Raw genomic sequence first — 13,525 nt, forward strand, 5'->3', positions numbered from 1 at the left:
GGACCAAATCAGAGAGATAGGTAGGAGCAAGCCCATGTAATGCTTTGTAGGTTAGCAGTAAAACCTTGAAATCAGCCCTTGCCTTGACAGGAAGCCAGTGTAGGGAGGCTAGCACTGGAGTAATATGATCACATTTTTTGGTTCTAGTCAGAATTCTAGCAGCCGTATTTAGCACTAACTGAAGTTTATTTAGTGCTTTACCTGGTAGCCGGAAAGTAGAGCATTGCAGTAGTCTAACCTAGAAGTGACCAAAGCATGGATTAATTTTTCTGCATAATTTTTGGACAGAAAGTTTCTGATTTTTGCAATGTTACGTAGATGGGAAAAAGCTGTCCTCGAAACAGTCTTGATATGTTCTTCAAAAGAGAGATCAGGGTCCAGAGTAACGCCAAGGTCCTTCACAGTTTTATTTGAGACGACTGTACAACCATTAAGATTCATTGTCAGATTCAACAGAAGACCTCTTTGTTTCTTGGGACCTAGCACAAGCATCTCTGTTTTGGCCGAGTTTAAAAGTAGAAAGTTTGCAGCCATCCACTTCCTTATGTCTGAAACACATGCTTTTGGGGCTTCACCATGTTTCATTGAAATATACAGCTGTGTGTCATCATTATCACATTTTTGCACAACATTTTTGAGAAATAAGCTTTTTGTGCAACATTTCGGGGATCTTTTATTTCAGCTCATGAAACCAACACTTTATGTTTATATTTTTGGTCTATGGGTGGCCTGTACCACAGTCATCATGACATCATCCCACCTCTGTTGTCAGTGTAGTAATCTCATCACTAAAATCAACTAGATTTGAATCTGTCCCAATAGAATGCCAGTGTAGCAAGCAAGAGTGCACCAGACATTTTTACATTTTAGTCATTTAGCAGACACTTTTATCCAGAGCGACTTACAGTAGTGAGTGCATATATTTTTCATACTGGTCCCCCATGGGAATAGAACCCACAACCCTGGGTTGTGCCATGCTCTACCAAGCGAGCCACACGGGACTTAAAGTCCTCTCAAACATAAATCAGGCTTTTCTTGTGGCCTCTCAACTTAACTTCCAGTTAAAATGTATGCAGCTCACTCATCAATTAAAAAAATATATGTTCAATCCCTATGTAGGTATAGTAGGCAGTGCACTGCATAGGTAAATGGAACATGACAAAGTAGCACTTGACACAAACAGCACCACTTGAATTTTTTGGTATTTTATAAGTCTGTAAGAGTTTTTTATCTTTTTACAAAATGAAGAAAAAACAAAATGTAAAAAAATCAAACACTTCGCAATTCTCTTGGAGAACGCCCTGTTGTGTGTGTGTGTGTGTGCATTTCACATGGGCCGGCACACAATCTCAAACGCCACACAATACTGCACAATACTGCTGTCTTCTTGGCCTTCGGTGATAGAGGGAGGGATGGAGAGGGGGAACGGGAAGGCAAGAGGGGGAGTCTAACTAGACCTGGGAATCCAATAGTATTTATTTTCTTTCAAATACTTTAGCTGCACTTGTTTCAGCTTGCCTGGCGCAACGGAACAGTCCCAAAAGTGCAAACCCTGCTTATCTGGAGCTCCTGGCAGGATCAACCAAAATGCTCAAAGTATTTGAAAGAAAGCAAATAGCATTTGAGCCCAAGTTTGTCTCTAGCATAGAAGAAATATCATTTTAAATACATTAGTGAAGAGGGGGAACAGAGGGACAAAGCAGAGAGATGGGATAACATTTAGGGGTGTGGTAGGGGTACAGTACTGCGCGTCTGCCTGACATGCCTAGTCCATCTCCTCAGCTGTCTTGTGCATCACATCAGCCTTTAATCTTTTCCTCCCTCCACAAGTCTCCTCAATCCTTTCCCTTTACAGATTGGTTGCTGAGGGCAGAGGGTTGATCAAGGCAGCTGTTGGCATGGCGATTCAGGAAGGCAGCCTCGGGGTTCCTTTGCCCAGCAGGAACTGCAGAACGCGGTCGACCAGCAGGGCAGCGACAAAGTCAACCACCAGGACGCGGGCAATGACTAGCTTGAACTGCAGGGGAAAAAACACATACATAATAATAATTTATACATCCTTTTGCGCCGGTTTCCGACACAGATTAAGTCTAGTCCTAGACTAAAAAGCAGTTAAATGGAGAACTTACATTAACTCAGTTACTTCATTATAAAAAGGATCATACAAGCTTATAACAAGTTATAAAGCAATCACACAAAATGTGTGTGAAAGTACAGTGTTGGATCCTAATTTGACCCGTTTCATTGCAGAAGGAAAATAATCAAGTGTTTGATTATGTTTGAATGTTTGAAGAAATATTTAGAATCACCGCCAGGGGGCAGCTGGAAGCGGTGTTTATGTACAATGCAATAGAGTACCTACAGTGTACCTTAGCCTGCAGGTCCACTGTGTGCCAGTTCAAGTAGCCTATGCAGGCTCTATGCAGGCTACAGCGCATCTCGTGTGAATTCTTATGTGGATTATAAAACATTTACATATTTGTAGGGGGTATATGTATTTTTCATTAGGGAAAATCCTTTTTTTATCAATTGTTTTAATATATGTTCAAGGCAAGCAATAGGCAAAATCAATTATTGGTGGCCTCAGTGCCTGTGTGGTCCAGCGTCTACAGCCGCTGACCCCGGGACATATATGCCTGTGTCGGCATTGGTTCAAATCCATCCCACTGCCTCTTCAATAAAAGCAAAACAATTACGAAAGGAGTGGGATTGCCCCACTCTTTAAAAAATACCTTTAAGAAATAATAAATCGGACAAATAACAATTAGATTGTGAGCGCACATCCAACATAAAACATAATTATAAATAATACAAGGTATGCTAAATTGATTAATAGAAAATGCACAGACCTAGCAAGTAACAATAGACTGTGAAACAAACAGTAGCCTATTATCGGTTTTCACACCTTTCATTATGTGACAATAGATAGGCTAATGGTTAGCCTACAGAATATGAACAAATATAGCCCCACTGGTCTGAAAAACTCGACTGCTCCCGCAAGGAGAAAGAAAACTGCTGCTTTTCAGAAACATAACTACTATAAATCACGAAGCTCATTTGAATTTCCTAATGAGCAGGACATTTATGTGATCAAATTAAGATCCAATATCTGTATAATATATGCTGACCTCTGTTGGTATATCTACAAGAGAAAACTGCTCGTTGAATTCAGGCGAGGATCCTGAGAGAAGGCCCACGATTGCCAGACCTGAAAGGGCGATACTCCATAGCAGCGGTCTGTTCTCACTCAGAGACTCCATGAAAGGATGGCCCTAGAAAAACACATAGTATTAGTGGAATACATGTGTTATTCAATGATGGCTAGGATAAGTACTGCATAAAATGGGGCACATTTTTTATTAGGTATCGCTTAATGAAGCCTTCATAAGCCCTACATAGAAGCCTCAAAAATATTTTATATGCAAAGAAAGGCCTTATAAGGGATCATGAAGGCTACATTAAACCTAAGACACGGAGGAGGAAGAGCAGTACCTTGTAGTTAATGGCAAAGGTAGCCATCTGCATGGCCATAGACATTATGTACACTGTGCTGTTGATGAGATTGGGCTCAAACTCTTTGTACAGGTCCGCAAACCGCTCCGCCCTAAAAGATAAAGGACAACAGACAGAGGATTATGAGAGGGGATACTTGGACAGGTTGGAAACAAGACAATGTCAATAACTGTAAGGTGAACATGTCCAGTTAGTACAATGTGGGTGCAAATACAGTGTCAACAAGTCTGTAGGTATCTATAGTGTGTGTGTGTGATAGAGAATGTGTGTTTGCATGTGTGTATGCATGTATGTGTACCTTGGAGGACTTTTGCTCTGCGCTCCTTTGTACAGGTATACCAGACTACAGAAGTGAACAGCAAACTGCAGCAGTACTGTCAGAACAGTGTACAGGTTGAAGATGTTAGGTAAGGGCCGCTCTTTAGACAGAGTCTTCAGGGGCTGGACGGGACAAGAGAAAATAGGATGAAAACTTAAAAGGGCGCTTTCACATCTCCCCTGTATGATCCATTTCCTGGAGCGTTTGGTGCCCTGAGCCGCACTATAAAGCACGTGTGAAACACAAATTAATCCTGGCTAAAACAAATCCTGGACCTGCGTTTGTAGCGGGTCCAAGATGCAGGACCAGAGTATCAGGAGTCGCATGGAAATTTTTGCCCGTTGTAAACAAGCTAGCTCGCTAACATCATGTAAAATGTGCGTCTTGCTAATCGCACCCTGAAATGGGTATTTTCAGATCTTGTGAAAGCAAAAGTTATTTTGTAGAATTCTCACACTCTCCAGGAAAACGGACCAGGGCACCACATTTAATGTGAAAACCCCCTAAGTTGAATTAAAGGCTTAACTTGAAACTACACCTGTTAGCACTAGGGCTACATAATAATACAGTGGGGCAAAAAAGTATTTAGTCAGCCACCAATTGGGCAAGTTCTCCCACTTAAAAAGATGAGGCCTGTAATTTTCATTATAGGTACACTTCAACTATGACAGACAAAATTAGAAGAAAAAAAATCCAGAAAATCACATTGTAGGATTTTTTATGAATTTATTTACAATAAAAATAAGTATTTGGTCACCTACAAACAAGCAAGAGTTCTGGCTCTCACAGACCTGTTACTTCTTCTTTAAGAGGCTCCTCTGTCCTCCACTCGTATTAATGGCACCTGTTTGAACTTGTTATCAGTATAAAAGACACCTGTCCACAACCTCAAACAGTCACACTCCAAACCCCACAATGGCCAAGACCAAAGAGTTGTCAAAGGACACCAGAAACAAAATTGTAGACCTGCACCAGGCTGGGAAGACTGAATCTGCAATAGGTAAGCAGCTTGGTTTGAAGAAATCAACTGTGGGTGCAAATAGTAGGAAATGGAAGACATACAAGACCACTGATAATCTCCCTCAATCTGGGGCTCCACGCAAGATCTCACCCCGTGGGGTCAAAATGATCACGAGAATGGTGAGCAAAAATCCCAGAACCACACAGGGGGACCTAGTGAATGACCTACAGAGAGCTGGGACCAAAGTAACAAAGCCTAACATCAGTAACACACTACGCCGCCAGGGACTCAAATCCTGCAGTGCCAGACGTGTCCCCCTGCTTAAGCCAGTACATGTCCAGGCCCAGCTGAAGTTTGTTAGAGAGCATTTGGATGATCTAGAAGAAGATTGGGAGAATGTCATATGGTCAGATGAAACCAAAATATAACTTTTTGGTAAAAACTCAACTCGTCGTGTTTGGAGGACAAAGATTGCTGAGTTGCATCCAAAGAACACCATACCTACTGTGAAGCATGGGGGTGGAAACATCATGCATTGGGGCTGTTTTTCTGCAAAGGGACCAGGACAACTGATCCGTGTAAAGGAAAGAATGAATTGGGCCATGTATTCGTGAGATTTTGAGTGAAAACCTCCTTCCATCAGCAAGGGCATTGAAGATGAAACGTGGCTGGGTCTTTCAGCATGACAATGATCCCAAACACACCGCCCGGGCAACGAAGGAGTGGCTTCGTAAGAAGCATTTCAAGGTCCTGGAGTGGCCTAGCCAGTCTCCAGATCTCAACCCCATAGAAAATCTTTGGAGGGAGTTGAAAGTCCGTGTTGCCCAGCAACAGCCCCAAAACATCACTGCTCTAGAGGAGATCTGCATGGAGGAATGGGCCAAAATACCAGCAACAGTGTGTGAAAACGTTGTGAAGACTTACAGAAAATGTTTGACCTCTGTCATTGCCAACAAAGGGTATATAACAAAGTATTGAGATAAACTTTTGTTATTGACCAAATACTTATTTTCCACCATAATTTGCAAATAAATTCATAAAAAATCCTACAATGTGATTTCCTGGAATTTTTTTCTCCTTTTGTCTGTCATAGTTGAAGTGTACCTATGATGAAAATTACAGGCCTCTCTCATCTTTAAGTGGGAGAACTTGCACTATTGGTGGCTGACTAAATACTTTTTTGCCCCACAGTATGGTTTCCTACCAATCACAACTTCAGTACATGCATTACATGGATGTCACAGGTTCTTTCGCAATACTATTTCCTCGATTCCTTATGTCCTTTCCTCCTAAAAAATGTCTGTCGGGAACTGATGAAAGGACTCAAGGAAAACAAACGCTTCCCTCTGACGTTTTGAGGAGGCAGGGAGGAGAGGACAAAAGGAACTGAAGGAGGAAAAACTATCAAGAGAAAGCACTACAGTGTTTTTCCCGCCATGTGACCTTTCACCTTTGACCTGGATATGAAGAGAAAGCAGCCAGCCAATAGCAGGCCCTGTAGGGTGGCCTGGAAGTCACTGAACTTGACCCCCTCCAGGTAGAGGACAGACTGGCTGTAGGCCAGCACCAGGGCGTTCAGTGCCAGGATCTTAAACATCTGTAGTGTGGTCACCAGCGTACAGCGGCCCTGCTTTATCACGTGGCAGACTAGGCAGGAGGAGATGACAAAGAGGGAGACAGTGTGTGAGGGAGAGAGACAGTGAGTGAGTGAGTGAGTGAGTGAGTGAGTGAGTGAGTGAGTGAGTGAGTGAGTGAGTGAGTGAGTGAGTGTTAATTTGTGTTTGTATACAGTGTGGGTGTAAACAAAAACACACATTTTATAAAAAAATAAAATGTGTATTGATTATGTGTATGTATGTTCCTCACTGCACTGTATGGAGGATAATTTGGAGGTGAAGGGGGCAGCAATGGAGGCATCTCCCAGTTTCACTACTTGTATCTGATCTTCTTCCAGCTCCCTTAAGACTTGACTAATCCTCTCCTACAACAGAATTAACACCAAATGGTTTACAACACGCACAATCACCTCTCCCTCCCTCCCTCCCCCAACACACACACACCACCTTCTGTGCGGCTAGCTGCTCCTCTCTCTGGGCCATGACCCTTTGCCTGGCTGCCCTGGAGGTCAGTTTGACCCCTGAGTCGGCTGCTGGGGTCTCCTTCTCTCTGCCCCTCTTCCTCCTCTCAGGCATACGCTCTGGAGCGTTGGCCAACAGAGCCACACCTGTCGGGGGGAAAGGGTGAGGGAAGGAGAGAGGGTAGGGGGAGGGAGGGAGAGGGAGGGAGGGGAGAGAGAGAGAGAGAGAATGGTCACAAAATGACTCACATATAGCGACATTGTTTTTGATAAGAGGATGGTATAAATTTTCCTACTGAGACAATAAATGTTGAATTGAAGATATCATGGTCTAAGACAGGTGTGTCCGTTAACGCTGTGCACAATATTCAGCAACTTTGACATGTCGAGTGACCTCACCGATATGAGAGTGTTTGAGTGCTCCGACGTCATTGGTCCCGTCTCCGCACATTAATGTTGTATAGCCCAATCCTTTAAGACTAGTGATTACAAACTCCTGCAACACAATAAGAATACACACAGTTAGCACAAAACTAGCCTCAAAATGTACCGCCAGTTCTTGAGTGTGTTGGTTGTACACCGAGTGTACAAAACCCGAAAACACTTTCCTAATATTGAGTTGCACCCCCCCATTCTTGATACACACAGGAAACTGCTGAGCATGAAAAACCACAAACCAGTGCGTCTGGCACCTACTAACATACCCCGTTCAAAGGCACTTAAATATTGTGTCATGCCCGTTCACCCTCTGAATGGCACACATACACAATCCATGTCTCAATTGTCTCAAAAAAAAAAAAAAAAATCCTTATTTAGCCTGTCTCCTCCCCTTCATCTACACTCCCCAATAAGGGATCATAGCTTTCAGCTGGATTCACCTGGAAAAGAGCCTGTGTTCATAATGTTTTGTACACTCAAGAATATATGTAGTCTATCTTTTATAATCTAATAAATTCATTACATCAACAAAAATGGAGTAAAATAAGAACAATTGGAATTGAAGGGTAATCAAATCGAACAAAGCTTTATTGACACAAAAATAGAATTCAGTGGTAGTGTCCAAAATGTAAGCCTATTTAATCCCTATACTGTATAGTGCATTACTTTTGACTAGAGCCCTATGGGCCCTGGTCAAAAGTAGTGCACTAGAAAAATAGTAGGGTGCCATTTCTGACTTAGCTAACGTCTACATGGAGGCAAGAAGACTGACCTTCTGTTTAGGGCTGACCCGTGCGAACACCCGGACATGTGGCAGGAGGGCGTGGAGCAACCGGGTGTCACTGGTCAGTCTGGTTAGCCCCTCCCCCGTCACACACAGATCATACTGATGAACCAACGAGGGGACAGATGGCGGGGGAAGCGGAACACACACACTGCCGTCTATAGACTCCCACTGCCATTCACCTGGAAGGAACAACGGCACAAGTTACCATATTATAGTGCATTCTTAAAAAAGCGACACACTACACCTGGGTTAAAAACATACATATTATGTCAAATAGTCTCAAGTACTTAAGGTGCGCTTGATTTGGTTTGCATATTATTTCATTGCACTGGGGCGAAGTAGATCAAGTGCAGCTCAAGTATAATATATATGCATTTGACCCAGGTCTACAACACATGCACTGTGCACTATAGATCCCTTCATTACAACAATCACATGGTTATATCATCAGTGCATTAGTCTGTAGATTAGTCTAGTACAGAGCCCTCCAACCATGTTCGGAGAGCTACCATCCTGTCTGTTTTCTGTGCTACCCCAGTTGTAACTAACCTGATTCAGCTTATCAACCAGCTATTATAATCAGGTGCACTAGATTAGGGTTGGAGTGAAAACCGACAGGACAGTTTTCAGATCAAGCATAAATTGGCTCTTAGTGTGCATACCCTGGTTGGGTCTGGCCTGCAGTACAAGTGTGTGTTCCTTCTGGATGAAGTGGAGCTCTCTGGCCACATGGCACGCTGTTAGAGGGTTGTCGCCTGTTATCATCACCACCTGAGGGAGAGACAGAGGAGAGGAGGGTTATGTGTATGTGTAGTTTGTGTGTGTGTGCGTGTGACTGAGTGACTGCGTGCATGGATGTGCCTGATATTATTGTAATAATTGTAATCTGTATCATTGTGTGTGAGCGTGCGTGTGTATTTTGAGACAGCCTGCTCACATGATGCGATGCCTCCTGGATCTCTTTAATGACAGTCTTGCTGTCGGTCTTCAGGGGACACGAGACGACCATGAAGCCGGCAAACTGCAGGTCACACTCCAGAGCATCACGAGTCACCTCCCGCACCTGTACATACAGCCACAAAGCAAAGCAAGTCACACAAACAACCAACCACTTCTGTAAAAGAGAGACACCCTCAACTAACCGCTTGGCTGAGGTTCACGAAAGCCTTGTAGCTAACGTGGTACTTTATTTATCTTGAAGACCCAGAACTACCCCACCCCCTCTTTTGGCTGAGCAGCTGGGTTGTTGAGAGTATTGAAATAGCGTGCCATGTTAACTATGAGGCTTTCGGGAAACTCATCCCCTCACACAGAGCAGGGCAGGACCGATAGGTGAGTTAAACAGGACAAGTAGGTTAGTTAGACAGGACAAGTAGGTGAGATAGGTGAGTTAGAGGGGACAGGGCAAGACCGGTGAGTTAGACAGGACAGGGCAGTTAATTAGGTACACCCATCTAGTACCGAGTCAGACCCCCCCTTCGCCTCCAGATCAGCCCAAATTCTTCGGGGAATGGAAATGTTGATCAATTAGTATCAAGGGCCCTAACGTGTGCCAGGAAAAAATTCTGCACACCATTACACCATGCCACCAGCCTGTACCGTTGACACTAGGCAGAATGGGGCCATAGATTCATGCTGCTTACACCAAATCCTGACTCTGTCAAAAGAACGGCTGGAAGCCAGAGATTTCTTTGGAGAGACACTGAAAAGATCTTCTTTTGCAAGAAAACGGTGAAGGAGCTGAAGCAAGAAAGAACTTTGGCTAAGAGTGCTTTTACCAAGCAAGCAAACTTCCTTAGCAGAGGTGCAAAACACATGACTAAGAGCGAACTGCGAGAGGAGTTCAAGAAGCTCACGTCGGAGGCAAGGAAGGTCAGTGAGACAAATTATGAATACAGGGCTGGACTTCTGGCAGACATTGAAGCTGAAACCGATGAGGGTGAAGAAGCCTGAGCCTGACCTGAGCAAGCAGCAGCAGACTGAACTTGAGAAGACATTCCAAGAATGCGAAGTACGATTGGATGAGGTCAGGGGGATGATCCAGTCCAACCTATGGCCTAGATACGGGGAGGACGAGGTGAAGTTTGCAATCAAAGAAGCTGAGACCGCCTGTGATGGAGTTGCTCGAATACCTGTTATTACTGTAAATAGAGATGGCTTCGAGCTACGGTGGGATGGTGCGAAGGCACAAGTCCAAGATGCAATCACAAGCCTAGCAGAGTGGGAGATGTGGATTCCAGTAGCAGAAAAAGAATGGCTGGAGGCCAGAGTAAAAGATCTGAAAGCATTCAGAAACAACCCTGAAGAAAGGAGGGCAGGATTTCTCAAAGCGCCAGCTCCACAGCCAACATTGAGAATAAAACCAACCTGTTTACCCAGGTTCAGTGGGTATAAAAGGAATTTCCATCGATGGAGGAGAGACTGGGAGAGTCTACAGAACCAGGGGGAACCAACAGGCTCAGTCGAAGTAAAGAAGATCCAACTCCTTGACAGTATAGATGAGAGAATGTGCAGAGACCTCCGTTTGTCTATTTACAATACTGCTGAGGACATGTTCAGGGTGCTTGAGAACAGGTATGAAAACAAGTCTACAATTGCCTTGGAGATAATTGAGGATCTGGAGAAAAATCCTGCTTTAAGAGTAAATCAGTCAAGGAAAGTTATCGACATGATCCAAACTATAGAGAAGGCACTGGATGATCTCACAGAGCTTGGAGGCACAGGAGCCATCAACAACCCTCTAGTGATCAAATCCATAGAAAGCAAGTTACCTGACAACATCAAGCGAGATTGGCTTGTCTTCATGGTTAACCCGAGGAATAATGTCACGCCGGACAATCACTTTGAGAACCTTCTTAAATTCCTGAAAACACAGGAGGAAATTCTTGAAAAATTAGAGCAGCTGGGAGTGAGTGAAAAGCCAGAAAAGAAATATGCTTGTGTGGAAAGAAAATATGCGTCCACACGTTCCACAAGGAAAGGCGGCTGTGTTGTCTGTGGAGATGAAAAGCATAGAGAAAAGATCTTATTTTGCAAGCGTTTCAAAGAACTGAAGCCTGTGGAAAAGTTGGATGCTGTAGAAAAGATGGGGGCCTGCAAGAGGTGCTTGGTCTGTCATGGAGAAGATGATGAATGCAAGACACTTACCTGTGCAAGAAAAGAGACTGTAAGAAAGACCATCATTTCTTTCTTTGTCTGAAGGGAGATTTCAAGAGGAGTGACTCAGACAGAAGACAATCCAATGTGAGAAGGTATACACGTACAGAGGAGCAGGAGGAATTTGTATCTAAGCTCTCCCCAGAGATGACAGAGAAATTCAAGAAAGCATTCACCAACATCACTGCGAAAACAAACTGTGTCGAAAAGAATCAGCTGGGAGTGACTGAGTCAAGTGCAGTAGAAGAATTGGCAGTTATTCTAATGCTGCTCAAGGTAACTAACAATGCAGGACAAAAAAAATTGGAACCCTGATCGACGTGGCATCGGACACAAACTACATCACTCACAGAGCTGCCAGAAGATTAAATCTTCGAAATGAAAACATCACTTTAGTCGTTCATGGAGTCGGAGGAATGGCCATGAAGATTAGAACCAGAAGATATCTCCTCAGAGTGAGGGTCAAAACGCCCATAGGCATGGAAAGAGCTCATGAGCTTATGTGCTATGGTTTGAATGAAATTGCCAACATCCACAGAGTCATCAAACCTGAGCAACTCAAGAAGTTCTTCCCAGAAGTCAATCTAGGAGATCTGAGTAGACCGGAGAGTATTGAGCTACTGATAAGCCACCGCGAAGGAAGACTTGCTCCGCAAAGAGTGAAGGTGATTGGAGACCTTGTCTTGTGGGAAGGCCCGCTAGGAAAGACTGTTGGTGGAGCACATCCAGATCTGTTTGAAGAAGTGGATATAGCCGCACACAGGTCTGAAACACACTTTGCTCGATCCATGAGAGCAACCGCTGTCAAGTATCAAGAGATAGCTAAGCTGCTCACAGCTGAAACCAAAGGCACAGTTGCTCGCAGAGAGTTCTTGCATTGGAGGAAATGGGACAGCATTGGAGCAGCTTGCGACCCAAAGTGTGGAGGATGCCGGTGCGGCAACTGTCAACCAGGAGGCAAGGAAATGACTCTGAGTGAGGAAAGAGAGCTGGAGATCATAAGGAAAGGCCTCAACTACATCAAAGCAGATGCTCACAGCGATGAACCCCACTGGGACACAAAATACCCCAGGATTCAAGATCCAAGTTCCCTTCCTGACAACAGGAGTGGGGTGGAAGCCACCTTCTTGAGAACAGAAAAGCAACTCAAAAAAGAGCCAGCGTGGAGAATAGCATACACAGCTCAAGTCCATGAAGTGGTGGAGAGAAGAGCAGCAAAGAAACTCACCAAAGAGCTCATTGCCAGCTGGAAGGGGCCAGTATGGTATGTCAGCCACTTGGTGGCGCCAAACCCGCACTCTGTCACAACACCTGTGCGACTGGTATGGAACAGCAGCCAGAAGGTTAGAGGGGTCAGCATGAATGACCTTCTGCTGAAAGGGCCTGATGTCCTCAATCCCATCCGAGCAGTACTACTCAGGTTCAGGAGAGGCGTCCATGCTGCCCTCGGCAACATTAAGAAAATGTACAATTCTGTGTGGTTGGAAGACCTGGAGATGCACCGCCACAGATTTCTATGGAGAGACACTGAGGAGGAAGAGATTGAAGAGTATGCGATCACCAGAGTCAACATTGGCGATCGACCAGCAGGGTGCATTGCGCAATTGGCTATGAGAGAGACAGCCAAATTGCCCATGTTTGCTCACCTGGAGGAGGAACGTAGGATCCTTGAAGAGGATACCTATGTCGATGACATCCTGACTCCCCATAATGACTTGTAAAAGCTGGACCAGAACACCAAAAGGGTTGAAGAGATCCTGAAGGCAAGCGGCTTCTTCCTCAAGCCCTGGGTCCGGTCAGATCAAAGTGGGAGGCAGGAGATCGTACCAGCAGAACAAGGAGCGCAGTCAAGCACAGCACTCATTCTCCCAAACCAAATGAGGGAAGGAGACAATAAAGCCCTTGGAGTTGGATACCTTGTTGAGGAAGATAAACTGTACCTCATGACTTCAATCAATTTCTCAAAGAGGAAAAAGAAAATGAGAGTCGGCCAAAATCTCCTTGATGAAGAGGTGAGAGGGAAAACTCCAAACCCACTGACTAGAAGAGAACTGCTGAGCGAGGTAACTAGCCTGTATGACCCAATAGGCCTCGCCACACCTGCCAAACAAAAGGGCGCCATTCTTGTCAGAAAGGCGTTTCAGGAAGCTTTGTCTGAAAATTTGAGGGAAGAAACCATCCAATTATTTGAGGAATACACATGTGTTGGCCAAATCACCTTTCACAGAAGCCTCACACCAGTCAACTGGATTGGAAAACCTTGGGGAAGTGACA

General features: G+C 44.4%; 1 protein-coding gene across 2 annotated transcripts in view; it reads right to left on the minus strand.

Moving 5' to 3' along the window:
• Nucleotides 1-660: 660 nt before the first annotated feature.
• The window catches only part of LOC110486103 (manganese-transporting ATPase 13A1), a 43,921-nt gene continuing 31,056 nt past the window's right edge, over nt 661-13,525 (minus strand). The window contains exons 15-25 of one of the 2 annotated variants that reach the window (XM_021557455.2): nt 9,033-9,158; nt 8,758-8,866; nt 8,081-8,274; nt 7,270-7,366; nt 6,857-7,017; nt 6,660-6,774; nt 6,244-6,440; nt 3,812-3,954; nt 3,493-3,604; nt 3,129-3,272; nt 661-2,017 (exon numbers count right to left, since the gene is read on the minus strand). In XM_021557455.2, the coding sequence (XP_021413130.2) occupies nt 1,907-2,017; nt 3,129-3,272; nt 3,493-3,604; nt 3,812-3,954; nt 6,244-6,440; nt 6,660-6,774; nt 6,857-7,017; nt 7,270-7,366; nt 8,081-8,274; nt 8,758-8,866; nt 9,033-9,158 (1,509 nt within the window). In that variant the 3' untranslated portion in view covers nt 661-1,906. Of the gene's footprint in view, nt 2,018-3,128; nt 3,273-3,492; nt 3,605-3,811; nt 3,955-6,243; nt 6,441-6,659; nt 6,775-6,853; nt 7,018-7,269; nt 7,367-8,080; nt 8,275-8,757; nt 8,867-9,032; nt 9,159-13,525 lie in introns of both variants that reach the window. The other variant, XM_021557454.2, reaches the window with a different exon arrangement.

This window comes from Oncorhynchus mykiss, chromosome 13 (genome assembly GCF_013265735.2).
Source record: "Oncorhynchus mykiss isolate Arlee chromosome 13, USDA_OmykA_1.1, whole genome shotgun sequence".
Taxonomy (NCBI): Eukaryota; Metazoa; Chordata; class Actinopteri; order Salmoniformes; family Salmonidae; genus Oncorhynchus; species Oncorhynchus mykiss.